Source organism: Ceratotherium simum, chromosome 2 (genome assembly GCF_057802395.1).
Source record: "Ceratotherium simum simum isolate JZ-2026a chromosome 2, ASM5780239v1, whole genome shotgun sequence".
In the NCBI taxonomy this organism is placed as follows: domain Eukaryota; kingdom Metazoa; phylum Chordata; class Mammalia; order Perissodactyla; family Rhinocerotidae; genus Ceratotherium; species Ceratotherium simum.
In genome coordinates, this window is record NC_141901.1 from 15404142 (window position 1) to 15430820 (window position 26679).

Consider the following 26679-nt stretch of genomic DNA (forward strand, 5'->3'; position numbering starts at 1 on the left):
TATATTAAGTATTTTATAAGTTTTATTGTAGAAGTTCATGAATATCTCAGTTACTTAGGACTTTTTAAATGAAATAGGAATCTGTGAAAGTGCTCACCCCTGAGATTCTATAAATGATATGATCCTAGCTTGGAAAGCATTACTGTTACAGCTTCTTCTAGTTTGTGAAAATGACTCAAGGGTTTCCTGAAATAAATAACAAAGAATTGGAACCTAACAGTGGAGTAGTGACAGTCTTTAGACCTTTCGATAAGAGGAATTGGCATTGGTAGCTTATGGGTCATAGAAATAGCTTCAGTGAAGATTTCTTTCTCCCTGCCTGAATCATATACTTTATAGTGATTTTTTTATACTCGCAGAAGGATGAGTGGGTGGGTAGGAATCATTATAATACTTGCTGTAAATGTTTCTGCTTTTCAGATGATATCTCTATGAAAGAGAAACCTGCTGAAAAAAGTAAAGAGAAGAAAGTGGTTAAGCCAGTACGAAAAGTCCAAAAGGTAACAACACAGTTATCAAGTCCAGAATGCAAAACAGGTTAGTTTTCTCAATATCATGTCTATCCTAAAGTTACATATTATGGAAGTGGCATCTAAATGGGAATAAATATTTGTTAACCAGATGTTCTCATTGTCTGGCAAATATAAAAATTCAACACATTTTATGTATCATTATTTTGTGTATGTGTGTTTTATTGAGGTATAACTGACATAGAATAAGCTGTACATATTTAGAATGTATAGTTTAAGTTTTCATATACGTATATACCCATGAAACCATATGTTCACCATGATACTGAACACATTTATCACCCTCCTCAAATTTTTTTCCATCATTATTTTTAATAGAAATTAACCAGATTAAAGGTAATGATTTTTATGTAGTGAATTTTTATATACAAAGGAATTGCTTATGACTGTTACTAAGTCCCTTCACTTATTCTTATAAGAGAATAAATGTTGCATAGGAGAAGTATGGCAGTGCATTCCACTAGTGGTCAGGCTGGCCGAATAGATCAAGACTGGGAAAAAGAGAATTCCCTAATTCCATAGTGATTAATACTTAAGGTTCAATCCAGATTGCCTGGGTTTATAACCTAGCTCTGCCATCTTTAGCTTTGTTCCTTTGGTAAATGAGTTAATTTTTTCCCTATATATAGGAAAGCAGTGATTACTTCTCTCACAGGGTTGTTGTAAGAACTAAAATAGTTAATACCTAAAAGCACTCAATAGAGTTGTACCTGGCTCATGGTAAGCACTCAAATGTTAGGTATGATTCTGTTAATAATAATTATTATTATTTCTGGCTATACTGTAAACGGCTATTTGGTATGTCATATTCATGTCAGTGAATAATTTGGACCGAGAGAGTGGAGAAAGTTGGGAACTTTTCACTTTCAGTTTGGAGACATTCTGAATCAATCATTCATATATACGTTCATTATGCAAATATTTTTGAGCATTTGCTATATGTGAGGCACTGTGCTATGCTAAGCTTAGGCCATACAGTGGTAATCAGCGTGTACATAGCCCCTGCACTCCTGGAATTTATAATCTTGTCAGGAAAACAGTAGATACGTAGTTACAATAAAGTGTGATGAATGTATGGTAGGGGATGTACAAGGTCTTATGGGAACATGGAGCAGGGGTGATGGGACGTTGGTTTTTGAGGAGGCACTTGTTTTTCTGGTCATAGACTAAAATCAATAGAGTGGCAAATAACATATTTTGTGGCATCCATTGTTAACTCTAGATGTCATAATAGAATGACCCTGGCTGTATACAAATAAAAAGTAAAATTTTATAGAAACATGAATTATCTGAATGTAAACTAAACTAATTCTTACATTTAAAAAATAGACAAAGTATTATTTTTCATGTGATATTAAATAATACTGTTCTCAGGGGCATGGTTTGAAATGAAGCACTGGGACCACAATAACTTATAAACACTGATCTTGGATTGTATTTAACCAGTTTTGTGGTAGACTGATTCCCATGTATGCACTGTGACAATGACCGAGACAGAGTCATTAAATGTGCTAAAGCTGTATTATGGTTTATCGATAGTGAAAATCCTCTTTTTCTACCAATGACTGCGTGAGACTATTCCAGAAAGCCAGAATTTAGAAATAATCACCCAGCATATTCAGAAGCCAACATTTATAAATAACTACCCAGTATATTCATGGTTGCTTGCTTTTTTCTCTCTTTTTTTTTTTTTTTTGCTGAGGAAGATTAACCCTGAGCTGACATCTGTTGCCAGTCTTCCTCTTTGTTTTTTTGTTTTTGCTTGAGGAAGATTAGCCCCGAGCTAACATCTGTGCCAATCTTCCTTATTTTGTATGTGGGTTGCTGCCACAGCGTCGCCGACGAGTGGTGTAGGTCTGCGCCTGGGATCCGAACCTGCGAACCCAGGCTGCCAAAGTAGAGCATGCCGGACTTTACCGCGATGCCATGGGGCCAGCCCTGTGGTTACTTGCTTTTGATTCAGAAAATTAAGCTGCAGTTGAAGAGAATCCTGTTCTCTCATTTGCTTAAGAACATAAAGTTGCTTATACATAGATTGAGAAATAGACTTAAAACCTTTTAAATATTTTAGACTGTTTAAGGTTAATAAGAAGATGCAAAAACATTTCTAAAGTAAACAGCACACATTTATAATTCATGATTCTTTATAATTTCATTAAAATTATGCTTCCATTTAAACTTTTAAACTAAAGCCCTTTTAAAAGAAACTCTAAATGGAATGTCTGTTATTGTAAATACAATGAAATAGCATCACAGAAAGCTTGAAAAATAGAAGAAAACAGATAAAACCACTGCCCTTCTTAAATAAAGTACTAACATTATTTTGTGTATTTCTTTATGGTAATTTTAAAATCATAATTGTGGGTGATTGTAATCATTGTATACATAAAATTTAATCTTTTTCTCTTAGCATCTTACCACGAGACCATTTCTGTTATTTCTTATGGAAATTATAATTTGAAATGGTCACATAGTACTCAACCTAGTAGAAACATAGTTTAATTATTTACCATTCTTTAATATTTAGGCTACTTCTGATATTATGAAAAATTATACAGTGTACATTTTTGTTTCTTTCTATTGGATATATTTCTCTTACTTGGAGTATTTGATCAAGAGGAATGAGCACTTGACGGGTCCCTAACACGTAATACTGTGTTTTTTTTTAAAAGAAACTATATCCACTTATATTTCTTTTTTTGTGTGTGTGAGGAAGATCAGCCCTGAGCTAACATCTGCCAGTCCTGCTCTTTTGCTGAGCAAGACTGGCCCTGGGCTAACATCCCGCCCATCTTCCTCCACTTTATGTGGGACTCTGCCACAGCATGGCCTGACATGCGGTGCATTGATGCGCGCGCCTGGGATCCAAACCTGGGCCACCAGCAGAGGAGCGTGCGCACTTAACCACTATGCCATGGGGCCGGCCCCGCCACTTATATTTCTATAAGCAATGTATAAGTAGAATGATTTTATTGTAATTTTATCAGCTTTCACTATGAATGTAAAAGTATGTTTTTCTAATTTAATTAGGTTTAAAATGCTCCTTCATTATTTTTATTTTCATTCCATTTCTTATATTACTTTGCATTTAAATACTTTTATATATTTCTGTTTATTTTTTATGGTTTCTATTTTGTCAATAGTCTTTCAGGTCATTTCTTGTTTTTTAAGTTAGTCTGTTTTTAGGTGATGGTCTGATTTTAATTTTTTTACAATCTGAAACTAGTAAATGAAAAGTTTTTCTCTTGGTAAACAGCTGTATTTATTGGAACATACTTTTATTTTTATGAGGTTTTAAAATGAGAGCAATTTAAAATGTTGTTGATTTTTGCTTCTTGAATGTCCTTGTTTTATGTATAAAAAAGTAGTTTGTAGTTTTGGCATATATCTGTAAAATGTGAAATTCCCTGTAATATCATCCCCTTCTAAGGTAATCGCTGTTAACTGTTTGTTATATGTTTCTTCAAACTTTTTTCTTATACTTAGATTAAGTCATTTGTTCATTCAGCAAACATACACTTTACTCTGTGCCAGGTACTGTGCTAGTATCGGTAAACTAAACACTTATTATAGTAAGACATATTTTTGTTCTGTGCCAAAATTGATGGAATCATTTCCCTAGTTCTTGAGGTTTCAGAAATCATTAATTCTTTGTACTTAACTTTCAAAACATTTTACACTTATTTGAGATGTGTGACTAAATCAAGATTTAAACAAACTGTTAATTGATTTTGGGAACTTAGGGTTAAAAATAAAGTTAGATTGTAAACTATTTGACTTTGGCATAAGGTAAGCATAAGATTAATTACAAAATCTGTGTGGTTGAGTAGATATACTTCTTAGAGATAAAATTTAAGTTTTAAATTCAACCCTATATATATATTTTAGGTAGCAGTCGTCTGATAAGTACGTCTTCTTGGCGAGATGGACAAAAGTTAGTAAAGAAGATTCTGGGACCTGCACCCAGAATGGAGCAAAAAGAGCGAAGAACAGCATCAAGTGACAGAAGTGGAAGAGAAAGAACTACCAAATCTGGTGAGTAATTAAATTATTAAGTTAAGTTATCTCGATAATTAAAATTGTTGAGACAAGCAATAAAGTTGTTTGTGTAAGTAGTTAGGAAAGGTGAAAATACTCTTTTGAGAATGCTTTAAGACTTTGCTTTATAATTGTGAATGTAGCTCAAAAAAGAAATGTTCTCTTGGGCTTGTCTGTGGATAATTTCCACATATAGATATTATGGTGATCTTTATTAAGAATTCTGTTTGTGTTATATTAATTACATTTAGCTGTCATTATGAATATCAAAGCATCATTTAATCAAATCCTGTTAGACCTTTAGGGACCTTAAGAGAATCAAGTCCAACGTCTTATCCCTACATACGCAAACACAGGTAGACAGTCACAGGTTGCGTTATTTTATTTGACAGATTAGGAAACAGGCCCTGAGAGAGAAGTGATTTTTCTCAAGGGTATACAGTCAGTGAGTGGCAAAATTTGATCTAGGATCCACAACTCTTTAGTTTGACCCTGAAGTCCATTGCTTTTCTCTTTTCGAAATATTTTGAATGCTATTTGAAATAACTAGTAACTTTTTCATGAACACTGATTTTGGGAAATGAAATATAAATACTTACAGGCTAGCTTTCCTTTTCAGTAGCAAAATTTTCCTCAATTAATTTGTGCTTCTGGGATGGATTCAGTAAGAAATACAATTGTAACTATAATTTGGTATGTAGAAGTCAATATATACTTTGTATTTGCTCCTCTTCACTTTCATCTAGCTTCTAAAAAAACTCATGTGCATTCTCAGTCTAAAATTAAGCCACATCAACAAACATTCAGATGGTAAAATGATTGTTTTTCTATATATTTATTTTTTTCTGTTATTCATTGGAAAGTTGTGGCAGCTTAACATTGTTGATTTTTTAACAACTGTTTTAGGAGTCTGGGGAGGGAGAGAAATAGTAACATTAAATATGCACGTGGGAGAGATATAGTAATTCTCTATTAATATTAATAGTTAAGTATTCACATCAACAAGATCTGTCCTTATTTCAGATATATTAAAAAATGCATTTTTAAAAAATGCCAAGGAAGTATAGTTTTTCAGAAGATTGAAATTCTCTCACTGCTAAAAAAAGATGTTTTTCTTTTCTTCTATAATATTCTTTAGAAGACTTTATAGAATGTTTGAATTTGATTTTAAGGTAAAGCGAAATTCCATAATTTTCTCCTTAGTGCAATAAATCTTAGGAATGAGTATAGAATTTTAATACATCACTAACAGTTTATACTTTGCAGGAGGTCATATTGGAAGAGCAGAATCTGATCCCAGGTTGGATGTTTCGCACAGACATCTTCCACGAAACTCAGAACGTTCGAGAAGTAGAGCTCGGTGTGAAAATAATATAAAGAAATTAGCTCCATCTCTTCCAGACAATAAACAGGAGGAAAATCCTGCCTTAAATAAGGACTTTTTACCTGTTGAAATTCGTGGAATTCTGGATGACCTACAGTTGGATTCTGCAGCTCGGTCTACAAGGCAAGAGACAGGAGAGATACAGAATCAGAAGTCATCAGCACCAGTACAAGCTCCTAGGAGTCATAGCCCAATAAAAAGAAAACCTGATAAAATAACAGCCAATGAAGATCCCCCTATTATTTCCAAAAAGCGCCACTATGACACAGATGAGGTGCGACAGTACATTGTTAGACAGCAGGAGGAAAGGAAAAGGAAGCAAAATGAAGAGAAGAAGGCTCAGAAGGAGGCCACTGAGCAGAAGAACAAACGATTACAGGAGCTCTACCGGAAACAGAAAGAAGCCTTTACTAAAGTAAAAAATGTGCCTCCTTCTGAGCCATCAGCAGCTAAGCGACTGCAGGAAACTTACTCCAAATTGCTACTAGAAAAGACTTTGCTTGAAGAGCCAACTTATCAGCATGTTACGCAGGAAACACAGGTAGTAGTAGTGACAGAAATAGAAAGGGAAGTAAATCATTGTTAGGAAAAACTTATTTGCTATACTATTTAAAAATTACCTACTATTCCTAATATTCAGACATGCTCAAACAATATTTATAATAATGATGGCCTTTCATGAAATTTATTTTATATGAAGAGTAACTGATAAACATGATTGAAAGTAAGTGCTCAATGAGGGTTTCCTAAATGATTTAGTGATCTCTTTTTGTCTCATCATTGCTATTAGTTATATCCTTGCCTAGTTTTCATTTTATTATTGAGCAAATAAAATTAGATTATGTTAATAAAAAGCCTAGTTTTGTGATATATGCTGAAATTAGAGAATATCCTACTTTAGTGTGATAATTTTATGAGTACTGCTATTGTTTTTAAGAATAATAAGAATAACATTGAGTACGTGCCATGTGCTGCATACTGTTTTAAAGGCTTTACAGGCTTAAGCTTCAGTAAAACCTCATAACCCTGAGAAGGATAGGTACTATTAGTATTTCTACTTATTAGGTGAAAAAACTGAGATTTAGAAAGAGTATTACTTCCTCCAAATTATACAGTTAGTATTAGGTCTTCTTGTTGGATTTCAGATGTAATTTTGCTGTTAATCGTAATGGCTGTTTTTAAGACAAACTAAATTTGAATTGGTTTTATTTGAGAGAGAAAAGGCCCTACATTTCATGATCTTTGTAAAGTTGAAGTGACTTAATATTTATCTTATGTACTTCCTGAATATATCTTTGTGATGGGAGTCAGATAAATTTGATGTCCTTTCCTCCTAGACCAGACCAGGGTATCAGCCATCTGGAGAATCTGACAAAGAAAACAAAGTGCAGGAGCGTCCCCCAAGTGCATCTTCCAGTAGCGACATGTCTCTGTCAGAACCTCCACAGCCTCTTGCAAGGTAAAAAGGGGAGAATGAAAGATGCTTAAGGTTCTTTCTTGAAAGAACTTCATGAAATTTAGTATAGTGGTTTATGCTCAAGTGAATTTTGTTGACTGACCTGTGTGAACAAGAGGTTTATTTAGAAATTCATTAATATCTTCTGATGGATACTTAAGCATGGTGTAAATCTATACTTACTGTGTGCCCTATTCTATCATTCAACTTTTACCTACCCTTTAATATCCAATGTAAATGTCAGTTGCCCCTGGGATCACCTGCGATCGGAAGCACTCTTGCCTTCTCTAAGGTAAACCCACAGTAAAAGTTTGTTGGATGAATGAATCACAGTGAAATTAATATTTTAAAGTATTTGTAGTTGGGCCGGCCTCGTAGCTTAGCGGTTAAGTGCGTGCGCTCTGCTGCTGGCGGCCTGGGTTCGGATCCTGGGCGCGCACCGACACACCCCTTCTGCGGCCACACTGAGGCCGCGTCCCACATACGGCAACTAGAAGGATGTGCAGCTGTGACATACAACTACCTACTGGGGCTTTGGGGGAAAAATAAATAAATAAATAAAATTATTAAAAAATAATAATAATAAATTATTTGTAGCGAATAATTTTCAAAAGGCATTTCTGTATCCATTACTATTCAAAATTTCTTCATATGACTCATACCAATTTATCCATCTTAACCTCTCAAAAGCTGTATTTAGATATGTATGTGAACACATGAACAAGGACTAAGGAGGGATTTGGTTTGATTTCAAATTGGTGATCGAGGGCTATTTTACCTTATATTTTCTTTAAAAAATATTTGTTTTTGCTGTAATATATTATTTGCAATAAAGTAAAAAAAACTGTGCATGTAAGGTAAGGTGATTTTGAGATTACATGGTTATAAATTATACTGCAAAATAGCCATTTTGGGAAGAGAAAGATTTTCAAACTCTTCTTTGAGGATGCACAAATAAAAATCAAATCACTTTCCAATTTTGGGTTAATACATGTGGTACTCTCACCCCTTCGTGCCCCCCACCTCAAGAGAGAATAATAATATTAATAAAAATAGCTAACATTTATTGAGTACTTGTTAGGTTCCAGGCACTGATCTAAGTATTTTTCAGGTATTATCCTACGTAATCCTTGTAATTCCTTAAGTTAGGCACTGTTGTTATTCCTATTTTACAGAAGAGATAATGGAGGCCTAGAATTTAATTAACTTTTTCAAAACGTTAGTGGTGGATATGGGTTTGAACTTAAGCAGTCTTGATTCCAGAAGCCTGCACTTTTAACACTCTGCACACTGCCTCCCAATAAGTGAAATGTTTCGTATGATTTAAGGTTGTAAATAGATTTCAAATTTTAAGCATAAATAAGCTTAAAAATTTTTTTGCATTTGAATACCTTTAGGTAGGGGTACTCTCCAGTTCACCTCACTCCCATTATTGTTGTCAGACATATCCTGCTGGCTTCATGTCTTCAATTACCTTTCCTTGAATTTCCTTCTAACTTTAAACAAGTTACCCAATGTTAAAAACAAACCAAACATAAAACAAATCCATTCCTGGACCTTATTACCTTGCACATGTTCCTCTCCTTTCTTTTAATATCAGACTTCTCTGACTTGTGTTATCTAACCTATTGCCTCCACTTTCTCTCTACCCATTCCTTAGCTTCCCCGTTGCTGTTAATTGTTTTAACATATCTCAGGTACTTTATGCATAAAAGCACGGGATTATTTTTCCTTGCCCTTCATTTCCCATCATTCTGTGTTAGTTACCTGGAAAACTCCAAATTACATATCTGACCTTGAAGACCTTGAAGATCCAGCTCAAAAGTCACTTTCCTTGGCTAGCAGAGTTCATTGTTACCTATCTATACCCTGTTGAACTTTATATATCTTTGTGTTAGTACTTACAACTTTAGCTATTTATTAGTCTCTCATCCTTGCTAGATCTTGAGAAACTAACAAGTAAGGATTAAGTCTTTCCATTTTTGTCTCCCTCTCTTCCTCTACCATCAACATAGTGCCTGCCACAAAACTGGCATTCTGATATTTGAATTTAGAGATCTTGGATAAAAAATTTGAACTCAGCAATGAGTTTAATGAGAAAACTCAGCAATATCTTTTATTTCGATAACTTCCTTTGTATTCCCATTACTACCAGCTTAGTTTGGCTCCTAATAACCTCACGCATTGCATTTGTAATAGTCTATATTGTGTGGCATGGAATCTATGCACTAGTCTTTTCTTCCTTCATTCCGTTTTCATAGTGGCCGTTTAGTATAAAAGACTGCTATAACATAACCACCAAGCAAACTTTGCATGACATGCTTTTCAATTCCCTATCACCCTGATTACCCTCCTCCAGATGATTTTTTGAACTTAATTGGTAGGACTTCACATTTATCCATTCTAGTTTGGTCTAAGGTTGCAGCCTGTCCAGATAACTTAAATCATAATTTGATAATTTGTTGGGTTAGCCAATGCCTCCCAACTTTCTTTCGTCTGCAAATTTGATAAGCATATTTTCATGTCATCATCCAAAAGTTTTGGACAAGACCAAGGCCAAAACCTCATGTTATTTTTTCTAAGGATCTTTTTAATAGTTATCATCAGCCTTTAATCTTCCTGTAGTATCCCTTAATATACAGGGTGTTCATAGTCTGAAAACATAGGTGAATTATATAATGTCATCTAGGACATCTTTATTCTGTGTCTAGACTTGATGGACAACCTACCCTGTATTGTATATTTATAATTGGTACTCATAGTTTTGCATTGGTAGTCATTGTTTGACGTTCATTAATTTTTTTTGGAACTAGATTGTAATAATCTCATTTCTTTAGTATGTACAATGTTAAACGTGTTCAACATTTATTAAGTATTTGTTGATTAGAATAATATATATCATACCTATGTTAATATTTAATAATCTTAAACATTTCTCTTTTATGTAATATTATTTTTAAAGGGAAAGGTAGAGCCAATGTTGTAAAGAATTTTTTCCATAGATTTTTAAAGGTTATAATGCCTTCTCTTTAAAAAATATGATGTCTTAGTTGAAGAAAGCAGTTTGCAAAACAGTATGTGTGATAAGATTTCATTTTTGTGAAAATAACAACACTAACACACAACACGTGTAGAAAAATGTTTGGAAAGATAATTCTAAATGAAATATTAATAGTACCTCTTTCTTATTGATTAGCTATGAGTGATCTTTATCTTTTTTACCCTCATTGTCCTTTTTTTTTTTTTTTTTGCAATGAATATGCATTACTCTTATAATCAGGAAAAAAACAAAACTTAAAAAAAAAATAGTGGCTTAGTTATGAGTTGCTGTGTTAACTAACATATTGGGACTTTTATTTCCAGAAGGGACTTGATGGAACCTACATGGATGCAGCCTGACAGATTGAGCCCACGAGTCCGCCATTCTCAGCCACAGCCTCTTGTTGGAACAGCTGGAAATTTACTCTCCCATCTCTTGAGTCTAGAGCATGTAGGAATTTTGGATAAAGATTTTGAATCTGTTTTACCAACCAGGAAGAATCATAATATGGCTTCAGGGCCATTAACTTTTACACCTCAACCATATTTGACCTCACCAGCTGCTCATCCAGATGCCTTGTTAAAACCTAGTGCCAGCCAATATAAGAGTAAATTGGATCGTATTGAAGCCTTGAAAGCAACAGCTGCTTCTTTGTCCAGCAGGATTGAAAGTGAAGCGAAGAAATTAGCTGGGGCTAACATTAATTATGGGTCAGTATGGAACACTGAGTATGATGTGCAGCAAACACCACAAGAAGATGGACCTTGGACCAAGGCTATAAGTCCACCTGTGAAAGAGGATACTGAAGATGTTTTCTCTGCCCGAATTCAAAAGATGCTGGGAACCTGTGTATCTAATGCAACTTTTGATGATGATCTTCCTGGTGTAGGTAACCTTAGTGAATTTAAAAAGCTTCCTGAGATGATAAGACCCCATAGTGCCATATCAAGCTTCAGAAGGAGATCCCCTGGTCCCAAACCAGAAGGGCTGCTGGCACAGTTGTGTCAGAGGCAGACCGACTCTTCTAGCTCTGATATGCAAGCTTGTTCTCAAGACAAAGCCAAACTGTCTCTTGGTTCTAGCACAGATTCAGTGAGTGAGGGGCCTCTTCTTAGTGAAGGGAGTCTGTCTGAAGAAGAGGGAGGCCAAGATGGACGGCCCTCTTTGAAAGTAGCAGAAATCTTAAAAGAAAAGGAATTTTGTGCTGGAGAAAGAAATACTTATGAACCCATCAAAGAATTTCAGAAGGAAGCTGAAAAATTCTTGCCACTTTTTGGGCACATAGGTGGTACACAAAGCAAAGGACCATGGGAAGAATTGGCAAAGGGAAGTCCACATAGTGTCATTAATATTTTTACGAAATCATATCAGTTATATGGAAAAGGTGAGAAAAATAAGCCTTGTTAATATTTGTATGTTATCTTAAGATAAATTATTTCATAATTCTGTACAAGATAATACTTAAGTACAAATTTTCATTATTCATTATGAAGATAATGGAGACATTGTCCAAATTAATCTAAAATTATCTGCAAGCTTCAACTGGAGAGTATTGTAATTTAGTCTTAAACACTAATTTCATTTTTTAGTTATTGTTGTAAAAGAATAGTTGGTTGGTAGTTGTATAGATTTTGGTCTAATTTAGAGAAATTCATAGGTGATGTTCAGGATTGGTGTGTATCAAGCGTATACTAGGTTTTCTGTGACCATAGTTATATGTTTAGATAGAAAATAAGTATATTTCTTAATACAGTGATTTGTGAATCATTGGGAATATAGTGGTCAAGAATTGAGAGGGGCAACTGTAATAACATTTCTATTATTGTTTGTCAAACTAATTTGAAAAAATCAGACTTTGGACAGTAATGTAGCTATATGTTTGGATCCTGAAACAATAACTTCTGAAGTTCCCTTCTTATCCCTGAAATCCTGCAACACAACTTTCCTTTTCTATGATGGGCTCAATTCCTTCAAGTCCCTTTCTCTGTTCTTCCTGCCATAGGTGGATTCTACCCATCTTATGCTAACAGAACCTTAGAATTTCCAGGTTGGAGAGTGAGGCTGAGCCTTAAGTCAGCTATTGATGTTGTGGTTTTTTAATTTCCATTCTATGTAGTGAACAACTTATTTGACAAATGAATTGATTTCATCTGTTCATCTTATGCTTAATTGGGTATCACACTGCATTTTCCTAGAATTCTTATTTAGCCCCTTCATTATGATCTTCTGCAGACCTATATGTGCTATTGATCTCTTTTGTTTAACATTTATTTCTATAGGTGGTAATTTTCAAGCTCTTTGGATTTTAAAGTTCTTTTGATGACAGCAAAGTGCTTTTAAATCAACACCTTCATTTTTTCTTAAGAAAATTGAGTTCTTAAATTTTTCTATTAGGTTTTCATCAAGATTTTATAGTTATACTGAAATATTCAGAGTTGATATGTTGTCTGGGATTTGCTTCAAAATAATCTGTAGGGGGAGTGAGAGATGAGGGGAATAGGAAGTTTAATTAAAACTATGTTGGTCATGTATTGATAATTATTGAAGCTGTGTGATGGATACATTGGTTTCATTATGCTATTCTCTCTGCTTTCATGTATGTTTGAGAATTTTCCTAATAGAAAGTTAAAAATGTATTGTTAGATATAAAGGTAAATTGAAAAGAAGCACTAATAAAAGCAAACTAAAATGTCCCCAAATCCATGTTGTTAATCCTCATGTTGTAGAATACTTTGTAGTTTTTTAATTTTAGTTTTAAAACGCATTTCAATTATTACTTTTGACAGGGTTTGAAGACAGGTTGGAAAGAGGAACATCAGCTTTGCGGTCTTTGAATGCCATTACAACCCCTCTAAGTAGTGTTTCATATGAAGATGATTTTGTCTCCTCTCCAGGGAGTGGGACTTTGACAGAAAAAAAATCCTCTCTTGAACTTAAGTAAGAATATGTTGACAATATGGAATAAAATCTGAGGAGTGAGAAAAATGTACAAATGAGAACTGTGGTCTGAATATCAGTTCAATTTTGCTTGTTTAAATATACATGTAGAGGCTGCATAGCATAGTGGTTGTTAAGAGCCTGGGCTCTGGATCCAGACTGCCTGCATTTAAATCCTGTCTCTTATTATTAGTTGTTTGTCTTTGGGCATATTACTGAACATCCCAGTGCCTCAGTTTCTTTCTCTATAAAATGGGGAAAATAATAGTACCTGCTTCATAGAGTGTTATGAATATTCAGTGAAATACAGAGTACTTTGAACAGGACCTGGCACATAGTAAACAGAATATAAGTTGTTAAATCAATGTGTGAATCCCTAGTAGAGAATAGTATTGGAAAACTATCCATGGTATACTAATGTAAGAAGATTAAGAAATCGTTTTCTGTGATAGAATTGAGGGTGACCAGATAGATTCTTGACTCTGTGATCCCAAGTAATCAGTAAATTTTTTTTATAGTTGGGATAACATCTAAAATTTTGCAAAGTTTGAAAAATAAAAATATTATAATATTAATATTCACTGAGCACTTAATGTGCAAGGCACTGAGATGACTGAGGGAGTTTTACCTGTATGAACTCATTCTTTTAATAGCCTGATATGGTAAGTATTATTGTTGCTATTTCTACTTTAGAGAAGAAACTGAAGCACCGAGGTTAAATTATTTGCACAAAGTCATTTAGTAAGCAGATCAAACTTGGCTAGAAAGAATTTCTCCCCTGAATTTTGTTACAGTGTAAAACAATCTGTAATTTACTCACGTTCAGTATAACTCTCTTCACAAATTACAAATTATGATCCACATAAAATTATTGGATGATCTTTTAAGAATTAGTTGTATCTAGTTGACTAATGAAAATAAGTTATTAAAATTATAGCTGTTTTAAATTCTGAGCTCTAAAGAGAAGATTAAACTTTTAAATAAAAACTTGAAGGATTTAATTGTGGTGACATTTAATATCACCAATCAATATGACCTATTGCATTTTATTTCTGGGTTGAAGTAGAACATATTAAGTTATAAATTTGAATAGAAATTGAGGCCCCATTTTCCAGTATCCAACATTTTATTTTTTCTTTTATGGGTCTGAATTATCCATTTTTATTGGTTTCACTTCAATAAACAACTCCCTGAGATTTTTCTCAGTAATAAATTGAGCCATAGGGAACAGTCCAGGCTTATAGTAGTAAGAAAACAAAAACGAAAAGTGGAAGGCATCTTTGATTATAGTTATATTCTCGTGGTTAAATAGATTTTAAAATATCTATAGTTTTAGCTTCTTTTTTAGGACTTTTTATTTATTTCTTTAATCACTGCTACTTACTCTTTGACAGTATTGGTGGTAGCAATTTAGGCATTCAAGAGGACCATTCTAGCAGGAAGTCTGCCTATGATCTTTCCTCTGTGGATGTTACCTCCCAGCATTCATCAGGGGTCCAGTCTGCTACATCTTCTCGTTCATCTACTTCTTCTAAAGGAAAGAAAAGAAAAAAGGAAAAGATAGAATGTAAGTGGAATTCTACATGGTGACTTTTTCTCTTACTATTGATTTTGTGGTAGTGATCTAAAGTTATGATTTGATTTCATAAGAAGTTAGATTAATTTCTTTATGATAATATGTAATTAGCTTTCATATTTATCATTACAATACCTTTTGATAGATAACATTATAAATCTTTTGCTTAATACAAAAGGAATACGTTTAGGGCCGGCCCTTTGGCTTAGCGGTTAAGTGCGCGCACTCTGCTGCTGGCGGCCCGGGTTCGGATCCTGGGCGCGCACCTACGCACCGCTGCTCCAGCCATGCTGGGGCCGAGTCCCATATACAGCAACTAGAAGGATGTGCGGCTATGACATACAACTATCTACTGGGGCTTTTGGGGGAAATTAAATAAATAAACTAAATTAAAAAAAAAAAAACAAAAGGAATACGTTTGCAATGATAAAAAAATAAGGATTGTAGGTAAACAGTCGTATGAGAAATATAAATCCCCATTGATCTTTCTGCTCAGAGATAACTACTGTTAACATTTTTGGTGCCTATTTTTCCAATAAAACATAAAACCATGCTTGCAGACACATATCTTGATTTAAAAAACCGAATTGAAATCATTGTTTTGTAACTGCTTTTTAAAAAACTTTATAGTATATCATGTACATCTCTGAACATCATTAAATATAATATTCAAATTTCCTTATCTATAAAATAAAGATCATAATAGATGCTTCATATGGTAATTTTGAAGCTTACATGAAATTAACAAATATAATGTATACGTCCCAGTACTTAGCACAGTAGCTGTTGGGCCCTCTAACTATTTTTGAGTGATTGAGAATACCCTGCAGTCTCCTTCTACTCTTGACTGTAATTTGCTCTGTAGGCCTAGAGATGAGAAGATATAGTAATTAGGCAAAGACCTCTTAAACTCACAGATGGCTTCTAGGGAATGATTTTGCTTCCAAAATTGTTTTTTCTAATTGTAAAAAATTGCTCAGTGAATTAAAAAAAAAAAGTAGAGGAGGAGAAATCAGTAAATATAGAAAGCTATTTAAAAATTATCACCTATAATCCCTCTACCTAGAGGTAACCAATGTTAACATTTTTAAATTTTATTTTATTGATTGTGGTAAAATATACATAACGTAAATTTTATCATTTTAGCCATTTTCAAGTGTACAGTTCAGTGCCATTAAGCACATTCACATTGTTGTGCAACCATCACCACTATCTATCTCCTGAACTTTTTCATGATCTCATACTGAAACTCTGTATCCATTAAACAATACTTCTCCATTTCTCCTTTCCCCCAGCCCCTGCTAACCACTGTTCTACTTTCTATCTCTATGAATTTCACTAGTCTAGGTACTTCTTATAAGCAACATCATACAATATTTTTTTTTTTGTTTCTGGCTTATTTCATTTAGTGTAGTGTCTTCTAGTTTCATCCGTGTTGTAGTATGTGTCAGAATGTCTGTCCTTCCTTTTTAAGATTGAATAATATTCTATTGTATGTATATACCACATTTTGTTTATCCGTTAAACAGTTGATGGACATTTTGGTTGTTTCCACCTTTTGGCTATTACGAATAATGTTGACATGAACGTTGGTGTACAAGTATCTGTTTGAGTCTCTGCTTTCAGTTCTTTTGTGTATACACCCTGATGTGGACTTGCTGGATCAAATTGTATTTCTATGTTTAATTTTTTGAGGAACTGCCATATTGTTTTACATAGCAGCTGTGACATTGTACATTCCCACCAGTAATGCACAAGGGTTCCAGTTTCTCCACATCCACACCAACACTTGTTTTCTGTTTTTTTTTAGTAAAAGAAATCCTAATGGGTGTGAAATGTTGACATTTTTAGTAAGAATCCTTCTAGACAATTTGTAGGCATATGTAAATAAGAAACTGTTATGTGTACAGGGATCACGTTTTATAGATGCTGTTTTATTCTGTCAGTGGTTACAGATATCTTTCTCTTTCAGTAATTATGGATTACTCTTTGTGATGACTACCTAGGATTCTATTATTTGAATATGTTGTAATTTATTTAGCTAATTCCCCATTGGTGGACGTTTAGGTTATTTTTCTTCCATTATAAATACTACTGCATTGGGGCCGGCCCCGTGGCTTAGGGGTTAAGTGCACGCACTCCACTACTGGCGGCCCGGGTTCGGATCCTGGGCACGCACCAACACACTGCTTCTCCGGCCATGCTGAGGCTGTGTCCCACATACAGCAACTAGAAGGATGTGCAGCTATGACATACAACTATCTACTGGGGCTTTGGGGAGAGAAAAAAAGGAGGAGGATTGGCAATAGATGTTAGCTCAGAGCCGGTCTTCCTCAGCAAAAAGAGGAGGATTAGCATGGATGTTAGCTCAGGGCTGATCTTCCTCAAAAAAAAAAAAAAAAATACTACTGCATTGAATATTCTTATAAATGCATGGTTCTTTCCTTTAAAGGAAAATCTTAGAAATGAGATAATGGGGCAAAGAATATGCCGTGTTTAAAATTAGGGTACATTTTACCAAATAGCCCTTCAGAAAGCTAGTGCCACTTTATACTTCCAGTATGAGAGTGCCAAGAGACATTATTTTTTAATCATTAACCCAGTATAACTCTCTTACAGGTTAGAAGTGTTCTGAAAGTCTTCGGTAGGAACATTAGACATCATTTTACCAGCACTTCTCAAAGTCTGTCTTTTCTTGTGAAATACTGATTCATTTGGATAGGCTGTTTTGTAGGTGTTCTGAGGATAAAAGAGCTTCATGGTTGCATAAATTTGGGAAATGCTTTTAGAGTGAAACAGACTTCTTTCCTCCAGGATTCATCAACACTTTTAATATGCTAATATACATTATTTATTGTAGGATGATGATGAGGCTGTAGTATGAAGTATTTACCAAATTTATTTGACCACAGAATCATTTCTTCACACAGCACGTTATGACATTAAAATTCAGCTGAATACATTTAGGGAAATGCCGATCTCGCTCAATTCTTTTATTTTGCAACTGTGATGCTTTGTTATGTTAATGTATCACTTAAGGTCACTAACTTGGCAAAGCCTGGATTCTTACCTCTGACTCCCAAATCTAGTTTACTTTCTGCTACAATATACTGTACAACTTAAAATATCATGATATATTGAATATGAGTATAAGCAATATGATTCAGTATAGGTTTTAAAAATTATAATCTAAAATGTAATTAGGTGAAGTATAGATACTGTTTTGTGGCTTTCAGTTTCCCTGATCCCCTGTCACAATGCCTTAAAAAAAACCTATATATTTTACTTTCCACAGCATCATCTTAAACTTAGTTTCTCCTTCATCCTCAAGTTCTAAAAGCAGTGTAATTTTTCTTGTGTATACTCCATCTGGTGGTGAAAGAGTGTCTGCATGCTCTGTATAAAAATTCCTTCCCAAAGTAGTTGAAAGTAGTTGGTAGACAAGTCACATAGAATCATGTGCCACATAACAATGTTTTGGTCAGTGACAGACTGCATGTACAATGGTGGTCCCATAAGATTAGTACCATATAGTCATAGCCTATACCATCTAGGTTTTTGTGAGTATGCTCTATGATGTTTGCACAACCAAATTGCCTAACGACACATTTCTCAGAACATATCCCTGTCGTTAGGTGATGCGTGACTGTACAAGGAACTCTCATAAGACCGTCAGCTGAATTTTCAGCAGAAACTTTGCAGGCCAGAAGGGAGTGGCATGATATATTTAAACTGCTGAAAGGAAAATCTTAGAACCAAGAATACTCTACCTGGGGGCTGGCCCGGTGGCAGAGTGGTTAAGTTCGCATGCTCTGCTTTGGTGGCCCAGGGTTTGCGGGTTCGGATCCCGGATGCAGACCTACACACTGCTCATCAAGCCATGCTGTGGTGGCATCCCACATACAAAAAATGGAGGGAGATTGGCACAGATGTTAGCTCGGACAGTCTTCCTCAAGCAAAAAGAGGAAGGTTGGCAACAGATGTTAGCTCAGGGACAATCTTCCTCACCAAAAAAAAAAAAAAAAAGAATACTTTACCTGGCAAGGTTATCATTCAAAATTGAAGGAGAGATAAAGAGTTTCCAGACCAGCAAAAACTGAAGGAGTTCATCAGCTCTAAACTGGCCTTACAAGTAATGTTAAAACGGGTCTTCTTTTAAGTGGAAAAGAAAAGGCCATAACTAGAAATAAGAAAATACATGAATGAAAAATATCTCACTGGTAAAGGCAAATGTTTAGTAAAAGCAGTGGATCAGCCACTTAAAAAGCTAGTATGAAGGTTAAAAGACAAAAGTAAAATCAACTACAACTCCAATAAGTATTTAAGGGATACACAAAAAGACGCAAAATATGACATCAAAAACATAAAACATTGGGAGGGGAGTAAAACTGTAGTGCTTTTAGAATGCATTCAAATTTAAGGGACAATCACTTTAAAATAGAATTATATATATAGGTTGATATATATGAACCTCATGCTAACTACAAACCAAAAACCTACAATAGATACACAAAAAATAGAGAGAAAACAACCCAAACATAACAATAAAGAAAACCATCAAACCACAAGGAAAGAGATCAAAAGAAGAAGGAAGGAACAGAGAAGGACTGCAAAAACAACCAGAAGACAACTAAAAAAATGGCAGTAAGTACATACCCATCAATCATTACTTTAAATGTAAATGGACTAAATTCTCCAATCAAAAGACATAGGGTGGCTGAATGGATAAAAAACCAAGACCCATCTATATGCTGTCTGCAAGATACTTCACATCTAAATGCACACAGACTGAACATGAAGAAATGGAAAAAGATATTCTGTGCAAATGGAGATGGAAAGAAAGCTGGGGTAGCAGTGCTCATATGAGACAAAATAGACTTTAAAACAAAGACTGTAACAAAAGACAAAGAAAGGCATTACATAATGATAGAGACAATATAACATCCGTAAACATTTATGCACCCATCATAGGAGCACCTAAGTATATAAAGCAAATATTAGCAGACATAAAGGGAGAAATTGACGGTAATACAATAATAGTAGGAGATTTAAATACCACCCCTACATCAGTGGCTAGATCATCCAGACAGAAAATTCAATAAGGGAACATTGGCCTTAAGGGACACATTAAACCAGATGGACTTAATAGATATATACAGAGCATTCCATCCCAAAACTGCAGAATGCGTTCTTTTGAAGTGCACATGGAGCATGCCCCAGGATAGATCACATGTTAGGCCACAAAACAAGTCTCAATAAATTTAAGAAGATTGAAATCATATCAAACATGTTTTCCAACTGCAGTGATATGAAGCTACAAATCAGTTACAAGAAGAAAACTGGGAACAACACAGACAGGTGGAGACTAAACAACATGCTGTTAAATAACCAATGAGTCAATGAGGAAATCAAAAAATACCTTGAGACAAGTGAAAATGGAAACACAACTTTCCAAAATCTATGGGAGACAGCAGAAGCAGATCTAAGAGGAAAATTCACAGCGATACAGGCCTACCTTAGGAAACGAGAAAAATCTCAATCTAACCTTACATCTAAACGACCTAGAGAAAGAACAGACAGAGCCCAAAGTTAGTAAAAGGAAGGAAAGGTAAAGATCAGAGTGGAAGTAGATGAAATAGAGACTAAAAAAATAATAGAAAGGATCAATGAAACTAAAAGTTGGCTCTATGAAAAGATGAACGAAATCCATAAACCTTTAGCCAGACTCATCAAGAAAAAAAGAGGACCCAAATAAATAAAATCAGAAATTAAAGAGGTGACATTACAATTGATATCACAAAAATACAAAGAATTGTAAGAGACTATGCCAACAAATTAGAAAGCCTGGAAGAAATGGTTAAATTCCTAGAAATACACAACCTTCCAGAACTGAATCATGAAGAAATAGAAAATCTGAACAGACCAATTATAAGTAATGAAATTGAATCAGTAATTTAAAAACTCCCAAAAAACAAAAGTCCAGGACCAGACAGCTTTACAGGTGAATTCTGCCAAACATGTAAAGAAGAGTTAATACCTATCCTTCTCAGTTTATTTCAAAAAACTAAAAGGAATGCTTCCAAACTCATTTTATGTGGCCAGCATTACCCTGATACCAATAGAAGACAGACACCACAAAAATATCCTTGGTAAACATAGATGCAAAAATTATCAACAAAATATTAGCAAACCAAATTCAACAATAAATTAGAAGGGTCGTACACCATGATCAAGTGGGATTTATTTCAGGGATACAAGGATAGTTCAACATCCACAAATCAGTCAACGTAATACATCACATTAACAAAATGAAGGATAAAAATCATATTTCAATAGATGCAGAAAAAGCATTTGAAAAAATTCAACATCCATTTACGATTAAAAAAACTCTCAGAAAGTGGGTATGGAAGGAATGTCCCTCAACATAATAAAGGCCATATATGAAAAAACCTACAGCTAACATCAATGTTGAATTTTTCACCATACTTAATGGTGAAAAGCTGAAACCTTTTCCTGTAAGATCAGAAACAAGACAGGAATGCCCACTCTCTCCACTTTTGTTCAATGTATTTTTGGAAGTCCTAGCCACAGCAGTTAGGCAAGAAAAAGAAATAAAATGCATCCAAATTGAAAAGGAAGAAGTAAAACTGTCACTAGTTGCAGATGACATGTTACTACATATAGAAAACCCTAAAGACTCCACCAGAAAGCTATTAGAGCTAATAAATGAATTCAGTAAAGTGGCTGGAAACAAAATTAATATACAGAAATCAATTGTGTTTCTACACATTAACAACAAGCTATTAGAAAGAGAGATTAAGAAAACAATCCCATAAAAAAGAATAAAATACCTAGGAATAAATTTAACTGAGGTGAAAGACTTGTCCTCTGAAAACTATAAGACATTAAGGAAAGAAATTGAAGACGACACAAATAAATGGAAAAATATATCATGTTCATGGAATGGAAGAATTAATATTGTTAAAGTGTCCGTACTGTCCAAAGCAATCTACAGATTCAGTGCAGTCTCCATCTGAATACCAGTGGCATTTTTCACAGAACTAGAGCAAAGAGTCCTAGAATTTGTATGGAATCACAAAAGGCTCTGACTAGCCAAAGCAGCCTTGAGAAAGAAGAACAAAGCCCGAGGTATCACGCTCCCTGATTTCAAACTATACTACAAAGCTATAGTAATCAAAATAGCATGGTACTGGCACAAAAACGGACACATAGGCAAATGGAATAGAATAGAGAGCCCAGAAATAAGCCCATGCACATATGTGGTCAATTAATCTATGACAAAGGAAGCAGGAATATACAATGGGGAAAAGACAGTCTCTTTAATAAATGGGGTTGAGAAAACTGGACAGTTATGTGCAAAAGAGTGAAACTGGATCACTATCTTACACCATATAGAAAAATAAATTAAAAATGGATTAAAGATTTGAATGTAAGACCTGAAACCATGAAACTTCTAGAAGAAAACATATGCAGTCAGCTGTTCACATCAGTCTTAGCAATATTTTTTTGGACTGGTCTCAGGCAAGGGCAACAAAAGCAAAAATAAACAAGTGAGATTACATCAAACTAAAAAGCTTTCACACAGTGAAGGAAGCCATTAACAAAATGTAAGGGCAATCTACTGAATGGGAGAAAATATTTGCAAGTCATACAGCCGATAAGGCTGTATGTTTATATTTAATATCCAAATTAAATATTATATATTTAATATCCAAATTAAATATTATATATTTAATATTAAGAATATATAATGGACTTACACAACTTAATATCTAAAAAACAACCTGATTGAAAAATGGGCAGAGGACTTGAACAGACATTTTTCCAGAGAAGACGTACAGGTGGCCAACAGGCACATGAAAAGATGCTCAACATCACTAATAATGAGGGAAATGCAAATCAAAACCACATTGAGATACCACCTCACACCTATCAGAATGGTATCAAAAAGACAAAAAATAGCAAGTGTTGGTGAGGATGTGGTGAAAAGGGAACCCTCATACACTGTTGGTGGGAATGTAAATTGATGCAGCCACTATGGAAAACAGTATGGAGGTTCTTCAGAAAATTAAAAATAGAACTACTATATGATCCAGCAGTTCCATTTCTGGGTACTTATCTGAAAAAAACGAAAACACTAATTCGAAGAGATATATGTACCCCTATGTTCATTGCAGCATTATTTACAATAGCCAAGATATGGAAGCAACCTAAGTGTCCATCTATAGATGAACGGATAAAGAAGATATGGTATATATACACAATGGAATATTACTTAGTCATAAAAAAGAATGAAATATTGCGATTTGTGACAATATAGATGACCTAGAGAGTATTATGCAAAGTGAAATGTCAGATAAAGACAAATACTGTATAATTTCACTTATATGTGGAATCTAAAAAACAAAACAAATGTACAAACAAAAAACAGAAACAGACTCATAGATACATGAAACAAGCTGGTGGTTACCAGTAGGGGAGAGTAGTTGTGGGGGCAGGTGAAATAGGTGAAGGGGATTAAAAGGTACAAACTTCCAGTTATACAATAAATGTCATGGGGATGTAATGTACAGCATAAGGAATATAGTCAATAATATTGTAGTAACTTTGTATGGTGACAGATGGTAACTACACTTATCATGGTGATCATTTTGTAATGTATATAAATATTGAATCACTATGATGTACAACTGAAACTAATAGGATATTGTATGTCAATCATACTTCAATTAAAAAGTGGTAGGGGGGCCGGCCCTGTGGCTTAGCGGTTAAGTGCGTGCGCTCCGCTGCTGGCGGAGATCCCGGGCGCGCACCGACGCACCGCTTCTCTGGCCATGCTGAGGCCGTGTCCCACATACAGCAACTAGAAGGATGTGCAGCTATGACATACAACTATCTACTGGGGCTTTGGGGGGAAAAATTAAAAAAAAAAAAAAAAAAAGTGGTAGATTAAAGTAATCATCGGAAAAAATTTTTTCTATCTTAATTTAACTTTAAAACATATAAATATACTTTCATTTGGTAATCTTTTAAAGTAGGGGCAAACATTCCTTTGCATATGGATTCCTTGATTGGAGTTTAGGTCTTTGTTACTTAGACCATTGTATTGTCTACAATGTCTAGTTGTTTGAAATCAAGAGCAATTTTTAAATTGTGTATTTATTTTCAAAGAGCAATATTAAATGAATAAACTCTTCTTATTATAAAAGAATGTATCTTTATTATAGAAAAATTAGAGATAGCCAGTATTAACAACTTGCATCTAGCCTAAGGAGCATAAATAGATTTTAGATTATAGAATCCTTTCTAATCGATTAATAATCCCTTAGATTATTTGTGTGCCCTCTCGCATTGTAATAATGCAATCAGCGTATCTAATTCATGGTACACATCTTTACGTAGCTTCTTAGGATGAATTACTATGAGTGAGGTGGAATTTCTGAGTCAGGGGATGGAAAATTATTTTTATACATATTTTAAGTTGTCGTCCAGAAAGGATGTATTAGTTTGCACTCCTATGAAAACAGTGTATGAGTATCCTTTCCTGTGTGTGCTGAATGACTCTCAAGGTTTCATTACTTCAAAAATATTTGCTAATCTAATAATGAAAAACGGCATCTCATTGAAATGATTTGCATTTCTTTGATTGCTAGTTGCGTTTAATATGTTTCATATGCTATGACTGTTTTCATTTTTCCTTTTTCCAACCAAATTTTAATGAAAAATTGTTACCTTATTACTATCACTACAGCATAATATAGCATAATTTTTTGTATGGTAATAGATACTTAACATAAAATTTAGCATTTTAACCATTTTTAAGTGTACAATTCAGTGGCATTAAGTTTATTCACACCGTTTGCAACCATCGCCACCGTCCATCTCTAGAACTTTTTCAACATTCCGTGTTGAAACTCTGTACCCATTAAACAATGACTCCCCATTCCTCCCTCATCACCCCCCGCCCCCTCACCACCACGCCCTGGCAGCCACCATTCTACTTTCTGTCTCTATGAATTTGATTAGGAAACTTAGCCATTGTTTTTTTTTAAAGGTTTTATTTATTTAATTTTTTCCCCCCAAAGCCCCAGTAGATAGTTGTATGTCATAGCTGCACATCCTTCTAGTTGCTGTATGTGGGACTCGGCCTCAGGATGGACGGAGAAGTGGTGCCTTGATGCGCACCCGGGATCCGAACCTGGGCCACCAGCATTGCAGCGCGTGCACTTAACCACCAAGCCACAGGGCCGGCCCTTTAGCCATTGTTAAGTGTACAGTTCTGTGGCGTTAAGTACATTCACATTGTTGTGCAACTATCACCATTCTCCATCTCCACAACTGTTTGATCATCCCAAACTGAAACTCTATGCCAATTAAATAATAACTCATTCTCTGCTCCCCCTAGGCCCTGGTAACAACTGTTCTATGTGTTTCTGAATTTGCCTACTCTAGGCACCTCATATAAATATATAATCATACAGTATTTGTCCTTTTGTGACTGGCTTATTTTACTTAGCACGTCTTCAAGTTTCTTCCATGTTGTAGCATGTGTCAGAATGTCCTTCCTTTTTAAGGCTAAATAGTATTTAATTGTATATATGTACCACACTTTGTTTATGCATTCATCATTGAAGGACACTTGGGTTGCTCCACCTTTTGACTGTTGTGAATAATGATGCTATGAACATGAGTATACAGCATCATTGTTTTTTTCACTTTTCCATTTTCTTTTGATATTTAACCATATATCTACATTTAAAAAATTTTTAGCTATCATTAAAATGTACATACAATTCTTTTTTCTGCTTCTTTTTTTTAACATAAATATTTCCCATGCTGCTATTGAAACATATCGTTAAGGTGAATGATGCACTAGACTTAAGAGTCATAAAGCCTGGATTTATGCCCTATTTATGCTATTGACTGGATATCCTTAAGCAAGTTATTTAGCGTCATAGATCTCTTGTTACCTCATCAGTAAATTGAGCATACAGTACCGACTTCATAAGATGTTAAGAGCAATGAGGTAATATATATGGAGTGCATTTTAAATTACAAAGTGCTATTTAAATGTTTAGGTTACTGTCATCTATGTAATTTAGATAGCTCTTCTGTTGTTGGAACTGTAGGTTGCAATTTTTTTAAAGTTATGCATTGAATATCTGCATAATATTCGTTTATTTAAATAGTCCTTTTAAGATATCCCTATAAGCGAGATTATTCTGAGTCAGACAATATGAACAGTTTTATGAATCTGGCTACCTAGTTCTTGCCATAGAGTTTTTCAAAAGGATTTTGTAGTTCACTTTGCAGTTGATACCATTTGTCTCCCAGCTCTGGGTTTTATCCTTAAAAAACTTCTTTTTTGTTACCTTTTCATAGGGATAGAGTAGTACTTAATTCTTGTTTAATATGCTTGTCTCTTTTTACCATTTGATTTAAGAACGATTTATTTTTTTATTTTTAAAATTTATTTTATTGAGATCATATTGGCTTATAACTTTGTGTAATTTCAGGTGTACGATATTATGTATCAGTTTCTGTATAGACTGCATCATGTTTGCCATCAATAGTCTAGTTTTTATCCGTCACCATACATATGTGCTCCAACCCTTTCGCTCTAGCCCCGACTCCCCCCGGCCCCCCTGCACTTCCCCTCTGGTAACCACTAATCTGTTTTCCTTATCCATGTGTTAA

General features: G+C 34.5%; 1 protein-coding gene across 5 annotated transcripts in view; it reads left to right on the forward strand.

Moving 5' to 3' along the window:
• CEP350 (centrosomal protein 350) overlaps positions 1–26679 on the forward strand; it is a 161656-nt gene that overhangs the window by 37240 nt on the left and 97737 nt on the right. For all 5 annotated transcript variants that reach the window (XM_087438615.1, XM_087438610.1, XM_087438599.1 and 2 more), the window contains 7 exons: positions 421–537; positions 4419–4565; positions 5835–6493; positions 7290–7411; positions 10772–11832; positions 13235–13385; positions 14780–14952. In XM_087438615.1, the coding sequence (XP_087294741.1) occupies positions 421–537; positions 4419–4565; positions 5835–6493; positions 7290–7411; positions 10772–11832; positions 13235–13385; positions 14780–14952 (2430 nt within the window). The remainder of the gene's footprint in view (positions 1–420; positions 538–4418; positions 4566–5834; positions 6494–7289; positions 7412–10771; positions 11833–13234; positions 13386–14779; positions 14953–26679) is intronic.